General features: G+C 37.6%; 1 protein-coding gene across 1 annotated transcript in view; it reads left to right on the forward strand.

Moving 5' to 3' along the window:
- LOC145672422 (very long chain fatty acid elongase AAEL008004-like) overlaps positions 1-10,679 on the forward strand; it is an 80,614-nt gene extending 69,935 nt beyond the window's left edge. Inside the window, exons 2-3 of the mRNA XM_081741574.1 lie at positions 2,602-2,686; positions 10,465-10,679. Of these exons, the coding sequence (XP_081597700.1) occupies positions 2,626-2,686; positions 10,465-10,679 (276 nt within the window). The 5' untranslated portion in view covers positions 2,602-2,625. The remainder of the gene's footprint in view (positions 1-2,601; positions 2,687-10,464) is intronic.
- The last annotated feature ends 13,579 nt before the right edge of the window (positions 10,680-24,258 follow it).

Below are 24,258 nucleotides of genomic sequence, written 5' to 3' on the forward strand. Positions count from 1 at the left end.
TATGGTTGTGTCCCACATCTACATATACTACACAGTAGGGCGGGCACGTCTTCCCATTAAAAGTGAAACAACCGTCTTGTCTGGTGGAAGGAATGAAGCATGACAAAAGAAGCTTACGATATAACACAATAGATGTCGTTGCAGTAGCAAATTGCCGTGTACAATCGCTAAATGCGGAGAACAAGCAATTCCTTTCATGGATCATGCAATCAAATCATTTTCTTTTCTCTTGTATTGTTCCGGACAATTTCCACAAGTTAATTTACGTATTGTGTTTCATTGTACAGCTAAATTTGAAAAATAAACATCTTTCTTCATTTCAAAATCAGGCGTAGAAAATTTTCTTGGCTTTTTCCCCCTTAACTCGTATATTGATATTTTATAGGATTTTTTTCTGGCAACAATTGAAATGTTGTCTTACGCTAGTTAATGTTATTCAACACACAGAGAGACCATGCTTTCACTGTGTCAGGTGTTTCATTATTTACAAAAACGAAATAGATTGTGACATCATGAATTTACTTGGCTTTATAAGAGATACGCACGATTTTTGTTTATATCCTTGCTATTAAATATGGTATTTCAGCACTGCAAGACCTTGTGTTATTTAGTGTTCACGTCAAGAGAAACTGTGTGGTAAATATCTTTTTCCTGTATATTTTTTCCCGTACTAGTGCCTGTACTTACCAGAACATGATCTCGGAAAGTAATAGTATACTTTCTTCTCTGATGTTTTATGTATACGTTTACGATACCGGTATCTCCCATTTTTGAATATTAATGAATATTAGTGATTGTGGTCATACCTGCATGAATCAATTTAGGAATATCCTTTTAGAGGTCAGGGTAGCTCAATGGTGAAGCGTTCACCTCTGGTGCAAGTAGACCCTGGTTCGCTTCCACCTTGAACTCAAAATATATATTTACAGGGTGTTAATGTACTAAACCGACAAACTGTAAGATGTCATTCCTCACATCAATTTTTTTTTTTTTTTAAAAAAAGTTCGTATTGACCTCTGGGAAAGTGCAGTTTCAAAGCTAGGGGTGTCTAAAATAGTCATAAACTTAAATTTCAATATGCGTTAATTTCGAATTCAAGAAAACGTGGAGTGTGCTATCCATATTAGAGTGAAGGAAGTCATACATACACAATCCAAAAATTCATATTAAATCAATGAGCAATTGGTGTGTAAGGGATTCTATACAGGCAGTGGCGTATTTAGGGGGGTGGCTTCCGGGCTTAAGCCCCCCCGAAATCTTACTTAGTATAGTAAAGTAAATGAAATATCTTGCAGAATTTTCACATTTCCAGGCAAAGCCCCCCCGAAAGTTAGCAAAGCCCCTCCCGAAACAAAATCGTAAATACGCCACTGTTTACAGGGTATAACTCCCAGGCATGTTCTCAACAGTATTCTTAGATATGCGATTTTAAGGGTGCAAAGAATCGATATTATCGATATGGGTGAAAAGTAGGCAAAGGGGAAGTTTTGACAACAATGGACACGGTATACTTCGGAGGAACTACTGAAATGTTAGCGAACCCCATACCCAAGCTTTCTCGTGTTCTGAGTAAAGGATGCTGCAATGTAATTTGTGACGGTATATTTCACGTTTTTTCACTTATAAACGTGAAACAAAACATTACCGCACACGTTATTCTGAACAAGGAACCCTGGATCTGGTTTTCCCAAACACTTCCAAATTGGAGTCGGAAGAAACAAGATGATAATATTTAGGGTTCGGTGACATGACTCGGTTTTATATTGATTTGATTTGACTTTAGCATCCCTTTCAGTAGTGAGGTTATATGAGACGTGGACCTTCAACTTAAAGTGGGATCCAAACAATATGAGCTACTGTCGAGAATGGAAGCCGGCTCTCCCATGCCCTGACAATTAAACTATTGATCCTGCAATGTATTCATTAAAAAAATAATTACGCAGTCATATTGATTCCAGTCAGTGATGATTTCAGGGGTTGACCCGGCTAAAAATTTCCTCACAGCGGCAAATCTCTTATCATGCTTAACAAGGTTGACCCTTGATTCGATCCCAACTTCATCCAAGTGAGCTTTGTGCTGGACAAACACCGCCTGCGTGGGTTTTCTCGTGGTTCTCCCCTTTCTCCCACTTTTTAATTCCATCATTTCATTAATTCTCATCATCACCGTCTCCTTTAGCCTAACCAGCATAATCTTTCATTTCATTTCATTATTAACAAAGTTTACTAGTATTTTCTTAGCATTACTTTAACCCCCTGTGTATTCAAACTTCCCCCGGGGGGAAAATAGTCTGAAATCATCAATGATTCAGGTATTAAAAGTAAAGAAAATGTTTTAAATTTTGATATTGTATCTGTACTATATTAATTTTGTGTACGGTCCCTGGTTCGATCCTAGCTTTCGTTAATTGGGTGGATAAAACCGTGTTCTCCCTTTTCCTCCCACTAACTTCACTCCACAATTTCGTTCATTGCCATCACCGTCTCCCTTAGCCTCGGAGCTGTATATTTTTCAAAAGAACACACATTTACAGATATTAAATTAATTTTGCTAATATTAGCGTGATTCACTAATAAAAATTCGTTTTCTTTTTGTTTCAGGTGCAAGAAGACCAAGAACCAAACATGACCTCGTTGATAAGAGATATAGCCTATGGTTACGACGTAGTATTTAACAAATGGAGTGGTGAGTAAATTTGCATTTTTTTCTTACGGGTCAGGGGCGTCATTTAGGGGGCGTCATTCCTCCCCCAAGAGTTTGAGGAATACATATCATTTTATATATTGTCTACTAATATACTAGTACAAAACGTGAAAGTCTTATGTCGGTGGTACTCTTGCCCCCCCCCCTCAAGCGAAGTCTGAAATGACGCCTTTGTTACGGGCAGTTCCATCCTTTTGCGAAGCCTGTCATTATTATAGGTATTTAGTTGGCAAGTCACTTGAATCAATTGAGAGGCTACCATGCACCACTGCCTTCAGCTAACCCTTTTGTCTTTACATAGGAATTTTCAGATTTAGTACTACCCATCCAGTTCCACCCCATCTTTTCCCTTCCACCATACTTTGTGGCACACCCCTCGTATAATTCCTTCTGAGTTCCTCATACTTTTTATGTAGATATTCATATTATAAAGTTTGAAGGTGATTTTGTTGGAAGTGGGTTTGCTGAAAATTAAATCAACTTTGCTGGTTGATCAAGCACTGATTGTTAACTTATAATTTTATATTCATAATGATTTGTTTTGGTCTTATTTGTCAGAAAGTTTAGTGTCGATCTTGAAAACACGCCGATAAAAAGTTTAGCGTTTCGAATCTGATAGTTAATATGATGAGGGTTATCTAAGGAGTTAATTGGTTCTTCGGTTCTTCATTGACATCTTGTGAGGTTCCCGCATCAGCCAGATCACTTTGTTTGATAGAATGAGATTTAATGATTGGTATCCTATATGTCTCGTCTTTAGAAATCCTAATCCTAATCTTAAATCCTACCTATATATACATACACTCAGAAAAAAAATGTAGGTGGCGTACTTAAAAAGAAAGGTTACATGTGTAATTCCTGTAGTGTTTGGACTTAACGTATAACTTAAAACGCATGTTTTATGATACTTTCTGTATAAGTGTTCCATCTACGTACTTTCGGTATGAAACAATACAGGCGCTCAGGATCTCACATACAAATTGACGTATATAACATATAGCTGAGGAATGTAACAAAAGTATATGCATGTGATATACGAAAAACTGTTAGATGTCAGACATCCTACAACGGCATGATGTAACATCTAAGGGCAGTGCCTATGTAGCATACGGATATCGTATGCTCCGTACTGATTTCTATAGTAAGCAAGAGGATACCGTGCATTTGTACAATATATACCGCTGTTCGGAGAACGGATTCTTCTCTGTGTAAAACTACATGAACTAACATAAATTAAAGTGGTACTTCCGGTTGAAGTGGAAAATTGAAATTAGGCATGATTGTAGCTTTTTTCGAACTAACCCACAGCAAAATTGCCAAAAGTGAATATTTTTAATTTTTAGGGGGTCTAAAGGGGGTATGAAGAATTTCTCTATGTTATTTAAATGGGTCTATTTTTGGACCTATAATTTCATGTTTTAGGTACTTCGAATTAGAATAAAAACTTAAAATTCAGTATGCTTATATGTTTTCGTTAGCATTACCTAAACAAATCAGTAAAAGTAAAAATTTCCAATTTTAGAATGGTTTTGTGGGGAACTGAAAAAATCTTTCCCATGTTATTTATATGGGACGTCTTCTGCAACCCAAAATGTTTAGGCACCACCGACAAGATTAGAATGATGAAATTTGGCATGATTATAGCCTGCCGGAACTAACGTACAGGAAAATTGCCAGAAGTGATTATTTTTAATTTTAAGGGGTCTAAAGGGGATAAAGAAATCCCCATGTTATTTAAATAGGCGTTTTCTTGGGATACAAAATCTTATCTTTTAGATAGTTTAAATACGAAAAGAAACTTGAAATTCGGTACAATTGAGGATTTAAGAGGTGTAAGGCCGTAGTGGAGGAAAGACGGGGGTCAGGGGGCGGAGTCTCCAGCTAGCTAAAGGCTAGTACATATATATAATACTACATGAAATCAGTCACTGACATAACGAGCACCCATAAAATAATATGTAATTCCGGTTGACATGGGAATATAAATTTGGCATGATTGTTGCTTTTTTAAGGACTAACCGACAAGAAAATTGCCAAAAGTGAATATTTTTAAGTTTAGAGGAGTCTGAAAGATGAATGAAAAAACTCCCCATGTTATTTAAATGTGCCTTTTTTGGGCTTATAATCTCATATTTTACCTACTTAGAATTGGAATAAAAACTTGAAATTCGGTATGCTTGTATGTCTTTGTTAGCGTTACATACGTAAATCAACAAAAATAAAAATTTCCAACATTAGAATGGTTTTAAGGCAATTGAAAATTCTTTCCCGTTATTTATGTGGGATATCTTCTACACCACAAAAAAGTTTAGGCACTTCCTGTAGGGCTACAATAATTAAACTTGGCATAATTGTATCCTTCCGGGAGTAACCTACAGAAAAATTGCCAAAAATGAATATTTTTAGTTTTTAGGATATCTAAAGGGGAAATGAAAAACTTCCATGTTATTTAAATGGACGTTTACTTGGGATACAAAATCTTATCTTTTAAGTAATTGAAATAAGAAAATAAGCTTGAAATTCGTTAGAATTGTGGGTTTAAGAGGTGCGAGGGTCTGGGGGTAAAAACTTCCAGCTGGTCAAATTTGGGAACTATTAAGAGCAAATGAACGGAATTCAGTCGTGATGCAAAGAGTAATACATAAGAAATACAAGGTCGCAGGACGAGCAAACGTAGAGATCGGGGGGCGCAGTCCCAGCAAGCCAAAGGCTAGTTTCTTTTATACAACGATATTGTGGAATTAGAAGTAATACTGAAAATAGAGCGTTGTTTTAGGCTTGTGTACCCTCAAGACACATCCGTCTTTATTCAAAATGTGCGTCGTAATAAATTCTTGCGTGTTTCACTAAACCAAACTGTTTTCGAAGTTCAGCAGTTTTCTTCTTTTTCTTAAGTGAAAAGAAGAGGAAAAATTAAGTTACAAGATTAATTAAAAACATTATTAAAAATACAACTTCCACTTTAAATGACGAATAAATACTGTACATTTCACAAAAATAGATTTATAATTCATAACTATATGCTACAAAATTTGGCACAATGTCCTCAGGTTGTCAAATCTATAGCACGTATGAGAGCCACAACGCTACCTAGACTGTTATCATGCAATGCAAATAATAACGTAATTGTTTCAAACCCAAATTTATGGTTATGACCTTGCTAACACGCATTTTGGAAACTAGAAGGTGATTCTTTTAAAAATATATATATATATTCCCAAATTCTATCTATCTTACCCGTTAATAATAATGGCAGCCGGTTTTATATGAAACGTATCAACGCAAGAAAGTACGAAAAATACAATTTGTTTTTTTGTTCTGTCTAAAGCTGATAGAATTCGGTGAAAATATATTTAAAAGAAGATTATCGTTTGGAGCATTCAAGGTTGACTTGTTCATTAAAACTGAGTAACTATTTTTGAGGGTAATAAAGCCAAAACAGGTAGGTTTCCGTTTTTAACCAAAATTTCCACAAAAATATGAGAAGTCAGGACACGATTTTCTTCCTTACATAATAAATTACCTACGTGGGTCATATGTTAAATTAGACATACCGGTAATTAGCTATCCAGCATTTTCTATTATTATAATATTATATAAGACGTATAAATTGTAGTTTCTTTTTTAAAAATAAAAAAAAATGAAAACGCTTTATATACATATTATGTTCATAAGTATGTTATCTAATTTTGGTGTTTCTGGTAGACCTTGATAATATATCTAGTATACTAAAATTAACTGCTTTCGCTATGTTTATCCGTTGTGCGAATTCGCGATATACGCAAAATTAAAATGAAGGCCATACACATGTCTGGTATTTCTGGTTAGAACTCCACACACAAACAGCGAGATACATAATCGATCATTTGTCCCAATATTCCCTTTAATTAGGTACCGGTATATGCTTTATGTTCTTTCTTTAAATATTTCTATAATAATAGCCCGTGGCGTATTATAGAAATTTTATTTACTAATTTCCCCCGAAAGCCCCCCGAAATTTTATTTACTATTTTTAAGTAAATGAAATGTCTTGCAGAATTTTCACATTTCCAGGAATAAAGTTAGCAAAGCCCCTCGAAGCAAAATCGTTAATACGCCATTGATAATAACAGTGAAAGTATTTGTATATATCTATGCAATCCACGAAACTCGTCCGATGTTGACAGAACTTTGACCGTGACAATCTAGCACACGTATTAAATTTTATGGTCTGCAGGGCTTCGGTTTCTAAATAATGGACTATTTAATTTGGGGTTTGGTCTTAATTAATCAAATATCCGTGGGGGAAAATCTTTCCTACATACGGTTTCTCGGTTTCTGAATTATAGACTATCCAAGTTAGAATTTGGACTTAATCAAATTTCCATGAGAAAAAAATCTTTTAATTGCTATTCATAGTTCTTGAATTTTGGACCATCTAAGTAAGGGTTTGGTCTTTAATCAAATTTCTGTGGAAAAAACCTCTAATTGCTATTCATAGTTCTTAAATTATGGACCATCTAAGTTGAGGTTTGGACTTATCAAATTTCCATGGGAAAAATCTCTAATTATTGGTGATGGTTCGTGAATTACGGATCATCTAAGTTAGGGTTTGATCTTAAATTTCTGTGGGAAAAATCTCTAATTGCTATTCATGATTTTAAAATTAAGGAACATCTAAGTTGGGATTTGGACTTACAAAATTTATTTGGGGAAAAATCTCTAATTATTGTTCATGGTTCGTGAATTGAGGACCATCTAAGTCAGGGTTTGGACTTAATCGAATTTCCGTGAGGAAAATGAAAGAGAAATTGCCATTCATGGTTTCTGAACTATGGACCATCTAAGTTACGGTTTGGACTTCATGAAATTTTCATGGGAAAAATCTCTTGCTATTTACGTTACCTAAATTATGAACGATCTAAGTTAGGGCTTGGACTTAATCAAAGAATCCCGCACAATACTTATGGAAATTGGATTACGGTGGAATTGCTTGAAACTGTGATATGTTGTAGATATTGTGATCGTGAGAAAAAGCCTTAATGGGCGCAATCTTCAATCACTGACCGTTTGGCCACTACAGGCGATTTTTTGAAAGCAACCGAAGACAGTGATATTCTGGATTTCGGTGAAGATGACTGAAACAGTGTTATGTTGTAGATACTGTTATCCTGACAAAAAAAAAAAAAAAGTCTTAATGGGCACAACCATCAATCACTGACCATTTAGTCACAACAGCGCCATAGCTGAGTATAACGATGTTCTGGATTTCTGAAAATAAATGAAACTGTGATACTATAAAACTTGTCATCGTGAGAACAAGATTTAATGGGCACAACCACCAATTATTGACTGTTTGGCCACTACAGGGTTTTTGAAAACAACCAAGTACAACAATGTTTTGGATTTGGGTGAAAATGAACGAAACTGTGATATGTTGTAGATGTCGTGATTCGGAGAAAAAGTGTCAATTTGTGGCTACTGAGCAACTGTATGTCAGTTGGTAGAACATTTGTTCGCATTCGGGTAGTTCGGCCCCAGCCAGTCATCCTGTCTAGGGTTTTCTGGGATTTTTCTTTGTCCCGCAAAATGACTATCGAAATGTCACTTATACTTAAATGGTCACCTATACTACTCTTCCATCCCTTTTCCGGGGCCGCGGTGGCTCAGTGGTAGAGCGTTCACCTCTGGTGTTTGGGGTTCCGGGTTCGATCCCAGCTCCCGCCAAGTGAACTTTGTGTGGACAAACACCGTGTGCGTGGGTTTTCTCGGGGTTCTCCCGTTTCCTCCCACTTTCTTCATTCCACCATTTCATTCATTTCTCATAATCACCGTCTCCTTTAGCCTAGCCGGCATAACCGTGGGACGTAAAACTCAGATTTCATTTCATTCATTTCCATCCCTTTTCCGGGTTGTGGGTACGATGAAAAGATCTAAACCATTTCACCGGTTTCAAGCAATTCCACTGAAATCCAGAATATCGTTGCCATCTGCTGTTTTCAAAAAAGTGGCTCTGTAGTGTCCAAATGATCAGTGATTGGTGATTGTGCCCACACAGATTTTTTCTCAGGATTACAATACCAATAACATATCATAGTTTCAGTCATTTTCACCGAAATCCAGAATATGGTTATCTTCGGCTCTTTTCAAAAACTATCCCCGTAGTGTCCAAACGATCAGTGATTGGTGATTGTGCCCATTGAGACATTTTCTCAGGGTCACAATATCTACAACATATCACGGTTTTAGTCATTTTCACCAAAATCCAGAATATCGTTGTCATCTGCTGTTTTTAAAAAAGTGGCTCTGTAGTGTCCAAATGATCAGTGATTGGTGATTGTGCCCACACAGATTTTTTCTCAGGATTACAATACCAATAACATATCATAGTTTCAGTCATTTTCACCGAAATCCAGAATACCGTTATGTTCTGGTGTTTTCAAAAAAGTGGCCTCTAGTAGCCAAACGGTCAGTGATTGGTGGTTGTGCTCATTAAAACTTTTTCTCAGGATCACAACATCTACAACATATCACGGTTTTAGTCATTTTCACCAAAATCCAGAATATCGTTATGTTCTGGTGTTTACAAAAAAGTGGCCTGTAGTAGCCAAACGGTCAGTGATTGGTGGTTGTGCTCATTAAACTTTTTCTCAGGATCACAATATCTACAGCATATCACGGTTTCAAGCAATTTGACCGAAATCCAATTTCCATAAGGATTGTGCAGGGTCCTTTCCGTCGAGAAAATCTGTAATTACTATTCACGGTTCCTGAATTATGGACCTTCTAAGTTAAGATTTGAAGTTAATCAAATTTTCATGAGGAAAGAATTACTTACAACATCAGTACACGGAGAAAAAAATTGGCCATTTAGAACGAAAAACCGTAGATTCAGGCCACAGGCGGCTTTCCTGTTCCACAGCAGAACTAGAACTTGTCTTGTAGTGCAGATTTTACGTACTGTTTTAGAAGTAACAGAACTAGGTCATTCAAAGTTGTGCATACATACTCCTTTGTACACTCATGTCCAAAATTATTGTCGCATATCTATAACTGCCTTCTTCTAAGAATATAATTTGATAATGATTTTGCAGGGTACTTTCAATACTGATACTATGCGTATAATCGGGAAATGTATATGTGTGGTAAATTTCATAGGAAAAGAATTATAAATACGAAAATTAGAATGAGTAAAATGAAATGTTGCTAAATGGACAAGAAAGTTTTATTTTCGTTTTATTGTTCTTATTTATTGCTCTTTTGACATAAAATTTTCCACATACATGTCTTTGATGATTATACACATACTAACATTATAAGAAATACCGGCCGAATTCGTTATAAAATTATATTCCTACAACAACATATTTATAGATATGCGACAATAATTTTGGACATGAGTGTAGATACATTCCGTACATATTTTTTTAGATGCTGCTACGTATGTTATGTACAGATTTTCAGGCTTTCTGTTTATTCAGGCTGCAACTCTGATTTAGTTGGTAAGTCCTTATTTTCGGGCAGAAGGGAAGTTCTTTTTAATAGAAACAGATCAACTTTCCAAGACGAGACAGAGCTCTTTCAATAGAAACAGATAAATTTCGTCTCCCTCTCCACCCCACCCCCCGCCAAAAAAAAGCTAAAGCTAGTGTCGTCACTTTTTGACTTAATTGTTAAATTATTTTAGTGTAAATTGGATGCGGATGCAATATTTGGATGTTTGTTTGAAAAATAATAAAAAATGTCATTATTTTTATATTTTATTTTTGTTTTGTTTTCAGATCCTCGGACGCGCGATTGGTTCATGGTTGGAAGCCCTTTTCCCGCTTTGGCTGTGATCATAATCTACCTCAAATTTGTGAAAGACTGGGGACCACAGTACATGAGGGATAGAAAGCCTTATGACCTAAAAAACGTCCTAATTATATACAATTTTTTGCAAGTGTTGCTTAGCTGTTACCTATTTAAAGAGGTAAGTGCGTTTGTTTTTCTGTAATAAATTCTGTACTTTTGTAAGTAGAAATATGTAAAGTAAGTAGGTATAGTACAGGGTGTTTCAAAATGAATATCGGGATTTTAAGGCTTTGTGGTATTTATTACAATTAACTTACAATTATAAATAAAGAACAATTCAAAGTTTTGAACGCACTGTTTCCACTGGCTGCCGTTAGAAAGCGCTATAGTACTCGCGGCGAGTCGTGAAGCTTGACCTATATCTACCGATTTCACCACCCAATAGAACGCGAGGGTGTGTTCAAGTCGTCAATCCCCACCGATCAAATTTTGTCAGTGTCTTCTCTCGCGCTATACGGAAAACATCTCCCGAGAGTACAGTGTTGTCCGATTGGCGTCAAATTCCGTTTTCTTAATTCTTTTTTGTTGCGTTATATTTTCGTTGTTACTATTTGTGCTAGTGTTACCATTTTAGAATAGTTGTTACAGTAGTTATTGTTGTGCAGTGTTATTATTGGTAATTTTTAAATGCCTTTTTCATACTCGTTTACTATGTCTTCAAAGTTTGGCGACATTGTTGGTGAATTTCAGCTGTTCGACATTTCCCCAAGTGTGCGCTCGGGAAATGGTTCCACGAATTGTACCGAAGTTTTCCGATCTGCTGGAGCTCAAGCAAAATATTTTTATGATTGGTTTAGAGCCTAAACTTCACGACTTGGCGCGAGTACTATGGTAGCAAAGATGGCGACTAGTGAGCAGAAAGTTTTTGTGTTTTAAATTTTGCAAAGACCGAATCTGTAGTTGCAGTGTAACGTGCTTTGCACATTAAATTCAATCGCAATCTACTAAGTGATAATAAGATTCGTAGATGGTATCAGTTGGAGAACACCGGCTGTCTGTGCAAAGGAAAGAATACGGGACGACCAACAGTGACTGAAGAACGTCTTGAACGAGTGAGATAGTCTCTCAAGCGTGGCCCCAAGAAATCAATTCACAAGGCTGGTCGTGAATTAGCAATTCCAGTGACGTCTGTGTGCAGAATTTTAAGAGGCTTCATCCCGACGAAATTAAAATACCGCTAATTTTACAGTAATTATGCGATATCTTCAAATAGATAAAAGATAATTGAAATGTGGAACAAGAGCGCCCTAGACAATATTATTTTGCGTTAGGTAACGTTATCACAACTCACGTAGTGACTTTCCGTTTTCAGCCGTTTAGAAACGCGAAAATAAATGCCGCTTTTCAAAATGGCTTGAAATGGTAAGCAGATAAATGAGTCGTGATAACGGTATCTCATGTAAAATGATATTGTCTAAGGCGCTCTTGTTCCACATTTCGATTATCTTTTATCTATTTGAAAATATAACATGATTACCGTAAAATTAGCGGTATTTTAATTTCGCCGGGATGAGGCCTCTTAAGGAGATTGAGGAATTTAGAAAAGACAGTTGAAGCATTTATTGCAACAATTGCTCCAAACATACTGAACAAGATTTAGGAAGAACTTGCCTATCGATTCGATGTGTGCTGCCGTGTGACGAATGGTGTTCACATTGAACACTTGTAGCAAAAACTGTTTGAGTTGCTCTTTCATTTGATTTATTATTTTACTAGCAGCGTTCACCCCGCTTCGCTGCGGTCACCCCGGAACGCAATAAACTTTGTTACTTAGATAATTTTTACTTTTTCGCTTTCAAGTGATATGATAAAAACCATAGTAGATTGCAGTAAATGTTAACATTATATCGCCTGTCATTTATGTTAACCCGCCGAGTGACACGGTCATGCGGGTTGCATATAAATACGTTTATTTTTACCTATGATGAACTAACAAAGGATTTGTACGTTATGGACACTTGAATGGTCAATTATCTCAAGACACTGGTAATTAAAAATTAAAGTGATATGATAAAAACCATCTAGGGTCCAAATCCTAATAACCCCCCAAAAATGAAAGAAATTGGTTTAGCCGTATTAGCGTGATGAGGGAACAAAGGATTTGTGCGTTCTCTTTTATATATAACATAATTGTACGTTCAATGTAATAAATACTACAAAACTTTAAAACCCCGATATTAATTTTGAAAGACGGTTCTATTACAGTTTAATGACACGATTAGAATGCGAAAATTCTTATATCAATCAAGTTCCATGTCTGTGATGCGTTTGCTCTACCCTTAATTTCAAGTGGACTACCTTGGCACTCATCGCAAGAACATGAATCACATGTATTTTCCCGTCTTGCCTTGCCTTCGTAATTTCCAAAAATATTTTTTTTGGTTCATATTGGATTTGCTTGTCTTGTAACTTGCACCATAACAAAACAGTAATGAATATTGATGACCATACCAGATTCCAGCAGCATGACAAAAGGGTAATGCAGCACCTCGCACTGTTGAACATAATAAGGGCACAATCAGTGTCGTAACTTGTGGAGGGTAGGGAAGGCAAATATCCCCATTTAAGCTCAATGTCATCAGAAGAGCCAGGGGCGGATCCAGGGGGGCCAATTGGGGCGATTGCGGCCCCCAGAAGAGGAAACTTTCTTATTCTATATTTATAAATAAAACCCATCCCAAAGTTTGGAGCCCTTAAAAGTAGCAGTATGACAACCCACCGCCCTCCCACCAGAAGTTAGTCCTGGATCCGCCCCTGTGAAAAGCAGAGGAGGGGGCCACTTCAAGATAAAACTTGCTTGCTCGATAACCCTATGGTACTATACAAACATGAATGTATAAATAAAGCATCTAATTAGTTCGTAGCATCTTCTCCCTCTCTCCCAAAAAAGAAATCTTAAATAAAACGAAAATGGGATTTGGGCCCGTTTCGTAAAATGTTTGTTTTTAGAGAGCCTAGAAATAATATATATATTTCTTAAGACTTTACGTTGTGTTGCACTCGATCGAAAATGTGTAAAGGTTTTTTCAGGCCAGCTAATCTGAGTGAGGTTTTCCTGGGTTTTCCTCATTCACACCAGGCAAATGTCGAGATGATACCTAACATATAGGTTCCAGGCCGCTTCCTTCCTTCCCCCAATCCTTTCTTCCTACCCTTTCCCCGGATAATAGGGATGCGCACGAGACCAGATTTGTGGCTGTCTTGTCTCTAAAATATGCTGTAAAAGTGATGTCTCGACTCGAAAAATGTATATTTCTCTATTGGAAGAACCATGTCTCTACTCGAATTTTGTCAGGAAAATCCTGTCTCGACTCGTCTCGTGCGCATCCCTATCGGATAGTGTGATCGCCGAATGACGTCATCCCTTATATACGTGACGGACTAAATGGTCTTAGATGCCGAAAGCCCAGAGATCTAATTCTTAAGCCTAAGTTGTGTTTGCAAATTGTCCCCTAAGTATAACTTGTGAAAAAAGGAATTGGCCTGGTATATCACTTCCAAAATAATAATAATAATAATAATAATAATAATAATAATAATAATAATAATAATAATAATAATAATAATAATAATAATAATAATAATATAAAGCACTCCTGCTGCCCCATGATCTGAAAATATATTTCCCTAAGATGAAGTATATCATTTAGGGTGGCCCAAATATTTTTTAGTGGATTCAAGCCTAAATATTAGTGCTTGCCCCTCCAGCAAAAGTTCCAAGTTAGAAATGAAAAAAAAAACGTTCTTTTTTATTTAAAGTTTAACGTTCCACGGTTATGCCCTTTAGATTAGAAAAGACAGATAACTTATGAAAGTGAATGATTGTGAAATTAATTTTTTTGTGCTTTTCGACCAGGCCTCGAACTCAGGACAACATGCACCAAAGATACACACACTAATCACTATACCAAAGGGAAGGCTAATTTCAGCTTACAGCACTGGACAGAGTAGTCAAGCACATGCCATCATTTATTTGAAGACGAACTACCAAGTTTTAGGAGCCAATGCACACAAATATATTCAACTGTAACAACATTGTATTTTTATTAACTTTTACATCCCACGTATTTGCTCTTGATACTGCAGCAGACAATAAGAAATGAATGATGATAATGAACTTAATAGTAAAAAGACAGTACACCGTGCCCTTAGTGGGATTAGAACTTGCAGCATACATATGTTATATTCGCTAATCTAGTGACTTAGATTATTAGATTCCTTGATCATCGAGGTTACACAAATCTATTGATTATTATCTATCATTCTTAAACAGAGTGTCTGGAAATTTATTGTGTAGAAGGGTTGCCAGTTAGTCATTATTTTATCGGCTGACTGGTATTTTTTAAATTCAACTATTTATTACAAAGTTCAAAATATAATTACTTTTCATTTTGTTTTACGGAATAAGAGCGCGTTCCAATAATTTTTATATTTCAGCTTTTGGTAACTTTATTATACAGTGAAATTTAAAATGACATGAAAGAGTTAGATACTGTATCGCAAACGGTATTACTTAGAATTGTTATCATTGTCCAAAATATTCTGAAATACAAGCACAGTTAAGTGAGAGTGGGCGAATAATATAATGTTTGTGATTGTTACTTCCTGTTTCGCAGAATGCCTTATCAGTGTACAACGTTGCCAAATTTACGCACTCGTGTTTCGCAGAGTTTCATGAAGTTTTGGTACTACCTCAATATTAGAAATATTTGACGAAAATAGCAAAACACCAACATCTAAAAAGGTTCGACTCGCAATAGAGCTTTGTCGCACAAGTGCAATCATAACTACAGCAACAAGAAGAAATTACAAACACACAAACGTTATAGATGACCATTTTCCACTGGGTTCCGCTCATCTCTCTTGACTGGGCTCGCACTCACACGGGCTCGCGCTCAGCTGTCTCAACTAAGCCTGCGCTCACTAGCACTCGTGATCACTTCTCTCAACTAAGCTCGCACTCACTCGGGCTCGCACTCACTCGGGCTCGCGCTCATCTCTCTTGACTGGGCTCGCACTCACTTGGGCTCGCAATCACTTCTCTCAACTTAGCTCGCGCTCATTCACACTCGCGATCATTTCTCTTAACTGGGCTCGCGCACACTCGGGCTCGCACTGACTTCTCTCAACTGGGCTCGCACTCACTTGGGCTCCTGCTCACTTACTTCATGGGGCTCGGGCTCGCGCTCAATTATTGAGCCCGAGCCCAGTTGAGCGCGAGTGCCGAGCTCATGAGCGTCAGGCTCGCGAGTTTGGACACCTATGACAAACGTATAAATAAAAACATTTACATTGGACAATAATGGCATAAACCTTAATAAATTTAGTATACAGGTGCCTTACCTTAATATCACATTCTTTTCATTGTATTGTAATTTCAACTATCCAAATGAATGCAATGAGATACTGCATTAAAGTAGGGAATAAGGCAAACCTCGCCACACCTAAACCTACTGTTAAGAACCCGAGTACAACTGTCTAAACGTCTCCACAATCTTCTCTGCAAAGTTATTGCCCTGATACATTAATAAAAATATAATTAGTACAATGTAAGGAGTCAAATAACAATCCAATATATAAGTAAACTTTCAAATATTGCTGTATTTACGGGTGGAAGGTTGCATTCAGTTCGTCAACATAAGTGTCCGCCAAGTAGTCTAGGAAAACCTGTGCCTCCGTGATGTCGGGTGCATCGGATTGTATACATGGAAATGCATCAGAAATGTGTTCAAGAAGAATGAGTGGAAGTGCATCTGCTCTCCTAACCTATTCCTTTATGCAATTATCAGCCTTTAAAGTGAAACCAACTGAATATCTTGTACCTTTCTCCATATAGACGTGATAAAATGAAACAAACAAATGCGTAATGTCGCTTGTCGGAATGTTTATCTTGTAGCGCTTATTGCCGCTTGTTCAAAATCAGTTATAAATTCTTGCACGCGAAACTGGAAGTAACAATCTTCAGCTTTTTCCTTGATTTGCTGAGGTTTAATTGACTGATGGGTGTGTACAGTCCGCAGCAAAAATACCTGCAACATGAGCATGCAAGTTTATTGTGAAACGACGAAGTCTTTTGCTCCGAAATAAGTGTGCAGGGGAGGACGCCAAGGTTTCTCCTGGCGTGATTCGTGCCACTTAGACGTTATGTTGATTTACTATGTTGTTAGCCGTAGTTTCACAATAAACTTACATGCTTATGTTGCAGGTTTTTTGCTGCGGACTGTACAATGACAGACTTTTGCTTTGCAATAAGCAGAAGAGAAGTGGAAAAAATGTCCGAAACACTTTCTGTGCAATGCTTATAACTATGAAAACAGACTTGGACAAATTTTAAATGTTCCATACTGCCATACATCACTATCTTTTCGTTCCTTTCACTTCACAAAAAAATCCCTTTCACTTTAAGGTGTGCTGATATACCAGTCATTTTGACTTTCTCAATAATTTATGAAATAATTCGTTTGTTACTTACAATTTGTATATGTGATTACAACAGGGCCGTGCCGGGGGGCGGGGCAACGGCCCCGGGCGCCGAAGTAAGGGGGGCGAAAAATTCGGAAGAAAAAAGGAAAAAGATAGGAAAAATTGTTTGGAATATATGTATGGGGGTGCCGTCGTATACTCTCGCCCCGGGCGCTGATTTTCCACGGCACGGCTCTGGATTACAATATTATGATGGAATCAATTTCTCAACATGTAATACAAATTTCGGTGTACTTCTGGTGCACTACAGTACAGGCTTTCCACAAAATAAAATCTCTCATTCTGCGAAACAGGAACACACACATTGGATTAATTTTCTGTTCTTCGAAACATGGCAACGCTGTGCGTGATAAACTAGTTTGAACCCTTTCTGCAAAACATGAACACACGGTTGGTGATTGACCAGTGAATATTTTTGGTGGAGGCGTTTGATCTATAACAATGCACAACTTACGAGTACTTCTCCAAATTATTGTCTCTGAAGTGCGTTGAAGGGACGAAAGAGACATGACAGTTTATGTGCTAATAAGCACTTTATAACGTGTATTAGGTAATTGTTTTAATTGAACAAACCATGGAAGACTTCAAGGTCGCAAGCATCGCTTGAAAAACAGATTTTGCCACGAAAGTCAAAAAAACAAAAGAAATTTAGGAAGTAGGAAAAAAAATCTTTTGTTTGTGCAACAATAATCATAAATGACTTACTTAAGAAAAGAAATCATAGAAATAAATATTCCCATGGAAGTTCGTTAGCTAGGAATTCTTTTTTTTTTTCAGTCAGTGGTTATCAGTGATGGGAAAGAAGCGGGTTGTTTGTCACGAATTCAGTAGAAGTGTAATTTTAAGGCCAGTGAAACGCATACTGTACTTTCAAAATTACTTAATGTCAAGGACTTTGGCAGAATGAAAACAAGAAAAGAGAAAAATCTGCGAATGAATGCAAGTAGAAAGAAATTAGAGCCATTCTATTTCAAGTGTTCTCCCTCTTATCGCTGCTGTCAATGTGTGTTTTCCCGTACCTCACTCGAAAGAGAATAGACACGTTGCTTTGGGCCGCGTTCCTTCAATATCTAATGGAACCCATACACGATCCACGGTTTGTGCAAACAAGGCTGTTTGTGCAAACAATTTGACCGTGTATGGTGCTGTATGAACTGTTTGCGCAAACGTTTGTGCAAACTTTTTCCACATCGAACTCGTTCAAAAATTGTTTACACGAACATGATGTTTGCGCAAACACGTGCACCGTGTATGGGCATGTTTGTGCAAACACGAACTTTATTTCCGAGTAAGAGGCCTAGTGTACAGACGCTTATTTCTTGCGCTATGGCGTCAATGAATAGGAATCAAGAATTTTGGAGAGAATTTATTGAATTTTATCGAAATTTACCTGAACTGTGGAAGGTAAAGAGTGAAGATTATAAAAACAGGAACCTGAAAAATGCGGCATATGAGAAATTGGTGGATAAAATGAAGAAAATAGATTAGAAGGCGGATAGAGAGGAATAAAATCAATTTTCCAGTATTTCACCACATGTAGTTGAATCCATTCGTAAATATTTTTTATAGTCCACAGTCAAATTTATCTCAAGTTCGGATATTACCTAGGTAAATTTTGATGACTAAACTTAGACCGTTTCTTGAATCACTCTTTCATCCACACCCTCTTCTTCCGTTTTGGTTTCGCAGGTCTTTCCGCTTCCAAAGCACAAGCAATTACTATTGCTAAACGAGCTGCTGCAGTGGACATGTTTACACTCAAAATTGAACTGAAGTTTGTGCAAACAGTTGAACCGTGTATGGCCGAATGTTTGCGCAAACACAGTGTTTGCACAAACATGATGTTTGCACAAACCGTGGATCGTCTATGGGCCCCTTAAATGTGGACAGGGTTGCCATATTGACGGGCTTTGCTGTGTAGTGTCTTGTTGACTATTCCACGAGGTAACCTACGATCTTCACTAGCCAAGGCCAAACGACTGAATGATAAATCAGCAACACACCCGAGATCATTCACTTCTTTCCCCAAAGCAAAGGGATGATTTACATCGTAAGACAGCGGCGAGGCTGGGGCCGAAGTGTGTTTCACATATTTTCCGAGCGCACACTTGATCTAGGAAGTTCATAGTCAGTGTTTCTTTCAGAAACAATGTTCCGTGGAGGGGGGGGGGGGCACTTTGTATTCTGAGAGAGCACTGCTGGTAATATTCTATTTATTATTATATTATAGACGTATTATTTTGGTCTTCTCCGGAGGACAGTCTCACAGCTCGAGGGGGGACAGTGCCCTCCAAAAAGCATATCTGAAAGAAACACTGATCATAATGTGCAAGTTTAGATTTGGTTTGTCACAATGTACAGAGAACATGGAAATTGAAGTTTGTTTAAAGGCTCAACAATGATGATGTCTGCCCGTCAACAATTCCCTGCATTAAGATTTACTAATGTCGTAATATTTTTTTTTTCAATTAATATTTAAGGGGGGCGCGGTGGCTCAGTGGTAGAGCGTTCACCTCCGGTGCTTGGGGTTCCTGGTTCGATCCGAGCTCGCGCCGTGTGGTCTTTGTGGTGAACAAACACCGTGTTTGTGGGTTTTCTCGGGGTTCTCCTGTTTCCTCCCACTTTCTTCATTCCACCATTTCACTCATCTCTTATCATCACCGTCTCCTTTAGCCTAACCGGCATAACCCTGGGACGTAAAACTTAAATATTTCATTTCATTTTCAATTAATATTTAAACTGTAAATGGTACTAAATTCCTATCAATTCCTGTTTTAGTAAAGAGATCAAGTGGAGATAGATTATGCTCTTGGAACGTTTAGTTGATTGAAAAAAACTGCTTCCTAGTGTTGCCACGAGACGAGACGAGACGAGACTTCAGGCTGTCTCGTCTCGTCTCGTGCAAAGCATGTCTCGTCTCGTGTCTCGTCTCGAAAAAACGTGCTCGTCCCGTCTCGTGTCTCGTCTCGAGAGGTTCTGTCCCGTCCCGTCTCGTCTCGTCTCGTTTGTCTCGTTTTGTCTCGTCTTGTCTCGTAAAAAAATATAGCAGCATACCATGGGAACGAAAGTAAAATGTACCAGGCTGCACCATGCTAATCAAGATACAACTAAGTTATTACCCAGAACAAACAAGACAAGAAATGTCACGGTCAGAGTTGGCGTGGGTCAATGAAAACTTGACCCACGACCCACTGACCCACCACCAACCGTGACCCACGACCCACTGACCCACCACCCACCATGACCCACTCTGACCCACCATGACCCATCACCCACGGTGACCCACTCTGACCCACCACCCACGGTGACCCACTCTGACCCACCACCCACCGTGACCCACCACCCACCATGAACCACTCTCATCCACTTTGATCTAGTCTGACTCACCAAAATCTATCGTCATGAAGTCTGAACACGATCCACGGCCTCTTCTGAACTGACTAAAGAGTTTACACTTGTAATAAAACAAGATTGACATTGTCACTAATCGGAGTTTGAATTTCTAGTCAATCGCTCAAGCACCACTCTGTTACAATAGCGGTGGATCTGACCTTTACGATATAAAAAGGTAAAGTGTTTGTCAGTGAGGAAACAGTTTGAGGTGGGGGGAAATTAGTATGTGCCTAAAATATACTTGTACTAAGAGAGTATTGTTGCTATTCTTGCTAAGAGAGTATTCGTTAAATTTAAGTTACAAATATGCATAATTACAATTATTATGAATATTTATTGAAACGTAGTTTACCTAAACCAAAGAAGAGAGTTACTAAAAAGTAGGTACAAAGTTGAATAACACAAATAAGCCATTAGTAATACAAGTATACATTTTCCGTAACTCGTAATTTTCCACCTTAAAACAAATCTGAAATAGGATTTATTTCCTGTTGGTAAATTTCTGGCGGTAAATCATCCGCAGTGGAATGATGTTCATCCTTCAGCCAAGAAATAACTAGCTCGTCTACTTTGAGCTTGTGGGGAATCTTGTGAATAAATTATCAATTAAAGCCCGCTAAACTGATGATTTCTTATTTGTTTATAAATTTATTTTTTGTAATTACACATGAAGGTTTGATACCATTACCAAGTTCGTTCCCCCGTCTAGAAAGCGAAAGGGAACGAGGTTTCTGGAAAGTATTCAGAGGTGAATGGGAATTTCCCTCCTTCTTCAACTTCAATTACCACACTGCTGTTTGCCATGTGCCAAATTACGATGAGTTTCAGTTAAATTATCATAGTATAATTATTTCCTTGTTGAATTATCAATACTTCTCAGTGGAAAAAGGATGAAATTTCGAAGTTCCAAATCAAAGTAAGTAGACCAACGTAAAGGGAAGAAAGTAAATTTTCCATACAATTATGCGTACAATCCAAATTTCAAATTTCCGTGTAATTAAGCTTACACTACAAACTTTATGCCTATTTTTCTCACAACTTTATGGGTTGATTACCCTGTGCTGTGAGCGCTCCATATAATAAACATAAGCTTCAGCAATTATTATAGCAGAAAGCAATTTATATATGAAGCCAAGCACTGTATTTTTTGTTTCTGATTTTTTTTCTGAAATAACATCGATCGTTTTCGATCCTTTTTACAAACCAATTCACTACCAATTTTCCATGTATAGAAAGTGCGCCCCCCTCCCCACATAAAGGAGCATTTAAAAAAATGCTAGGACACATTCTGTTTATTTTCAATAAAGAGTTAATACACTTAATTTCAGCTCCGTAAGTTTAACGGCTTGCGAGATACTCATTTTGTTTCGCAAAAATTCGGATCGTCACTACCTCCTTAGGATATTATGCATTATAATAAAAGCAATATAACATACTAATTTGGATTAAGGCCTAACTATATACCAAAAGTAATTTCATTTGACTTTGCAATTTGACCGTGATGATCAGGCACACATAGTTACATTCAATTTTTTTTATAAATAATTTATATATTACAGTGATTCAAAAGTGATTTTTTCCAGTAGTTAGCTCTAAACACCCACAGGTCTTGAAAGCCAAGTTGTAGTGTAAGTCCTATTGCTATTATTACTATTAAAATATTAATATCCAAAAGTGCCCGAAGTTCTTTTTTCACTTGGTTAGATATACTCACCTTAGGGAAGTAGACAGAAACAAGTGGAAAAGAAAGGGAAATGAAGGTCTTGAAAGTAAAACGGAGACAAATTTACCAGTCTTCAGAAGATACTCTCTACAATGCAGTGAGCAGAGAGGGTCGGTAGATCATACTGAGTCGGTAGGTCGCAGTGGGTCACGGTGGGTGGTGGGTCGCAGTGGGTCATGGTGGGTGGTGGGTCACAGTGGGTCATGGTGGGTGGTGGGTCGCATGCTGTTGACCCACGACCCACTGATCCATTTAGAAAACTTGACCCACTTGACCCATTGATCCACTCCATCTCTGGTCACGGTAGCTACACCGTGAAGCATTTACCTCTGGTGTGTGTTGTAGTCGGTTCGTTCTCGGTTAGTGCCATGTGAGCTTTGTGGTGGACAAACATGGAGTGTGTGTGTGTGTGTGTGTTTTCTCGAAGTTGTCTTGTATCCTATCACTTTCTTCATTCCACTAATTTCCCCATCATCATCTATTCGGAGTGGGCCAAAGTTGCCTGAAGGTCTTAAAATAAATTCAAATAAGCTGACAAGGTAAGGGCAAATAGTTTACAAGATAATATATCTCTGCTGTTAGTTGTCTGAGGCTTCTCGACCCTTCGACCCTGGCTTTTTTTTTTTTTTTTTTTTTTTTTTTTTTTTTTTTTTACATTCTGAAACATTGAAATTTGTTTCACCAGTTTCAATACACGAATATACAGTAAATTGCTCATAGGTACATGGAAGATGAAGACACTAATGTCAAAGCAAAGTCCGATGTAAAGGTGTCACCATCCCCGACACTACCGTATACTACCAACCACCATATAGAGGCCCACTTGCTTTATAGTGTCGGTATATATATATTAGATTGATAGATAGATAGATGTGTGTGACACTTTGATTTCATATATTCCAGCCTTTAGGTTTCACAGTGTTAACCCATACCAATCCAAAAACTACTTTCCATTTTAGCATGTTTAGATTTGTTGCAATTATATATATATATATATTTTAAAAAGGCTTGGAACCAAATAATTTTATTGAGTAATGGAAAGTATTTGATTGAAATTTTATAGGTTACTGCACAGTAAGCTCTATTTGACACATCGGAGAAAGAATGCTTGGGGCCAGTCTACACCTCCATGGTACAAATCTCTTCCCATACCCGCGGGGTGTGTACCCCTATATGGTGGTTGCCCCGTTTGTGTAACAAACTCATGACAGTATACCCAGATTAGCTTGTGGTCTAAAAAAAGGATTTTTGGGTGGCCATTTTGGATTAAAGTTTCTTATATTGTCGTGATCTATTCGTAATCATACAACGTACATCTTCATACCAAACCGAGCAGTCTGCGGTGATAGACCATCGGCTTGAAGGCCACGGGTTGAGTCCCGGAAGGGTCATGTGTATGGATTTTAACAGCATTTGTTTTTCCGTATTGTGTCAGGGGCGAAATCGTACGGAATAAACGGATTTCAGTCTGAAAAATTTGGAGAGAATATCCTGGCCAGGTTACTTTCATGGGAGTACGGAATTAGTAAAATATAGGATATACATTTTATAGCAGGGTTAAAAATATGGTTTGAGTATCCTATTTCTTTTCTGTTAATTATGTTCTTCAATGTTCGAATTTGATCATTGTCATAATATTTTCTGCTTTCAACGGAGTTCCATGAATATCATACCAAATGTTCTTTACATTTATTAAGTTCGAAAGGCTTAATGCGCCTGTAAGAAAACATTTTTGAAGATAATTCAGGTCCTAATGAATATTTTCACTAGGAAAGTGAAGTATTCTTCTCCTCCCAACATAGAAGCAGAGGGCAATTTCGCACTCTGGTCAGATAAAACATTTCCGCGTAACAAAAGGAAGGCCCCCATGTAAAACTCTTCAGCTCCAGGGTTATTGTTACTATAGGCTATAGGGGTACCATAAATTTGCTGAAAGCAAACAATTTGAAGGGTTCGTCGACAATATGTTTGCTTTCTTTGTCCTTCGCCGGCTTCCAAACGAAAATGTGAATTTTTCAACATGACTGCTGTAAGTGGGCGATTGGTAAAACGGTAAAAGTGTATTTTTAAGTGTGTGTGTGTGTGTGTGTATGTGTGTGAGGGAGGGAGGGAGAGAGAGGGG

Source organism: Thermobia domestica, chromosome 16, assembly GCF_964235325.1.
Source record: "Thermobia domestica chromosome 16, izTheDome1.hap1.1, whole genome shotgun sequence".
NCBI lineage: Eukaryota > Metazoa > Arthropoda > Insecta > Zygentoma > Lepismatidae > Thermobia > Thermobia domestica.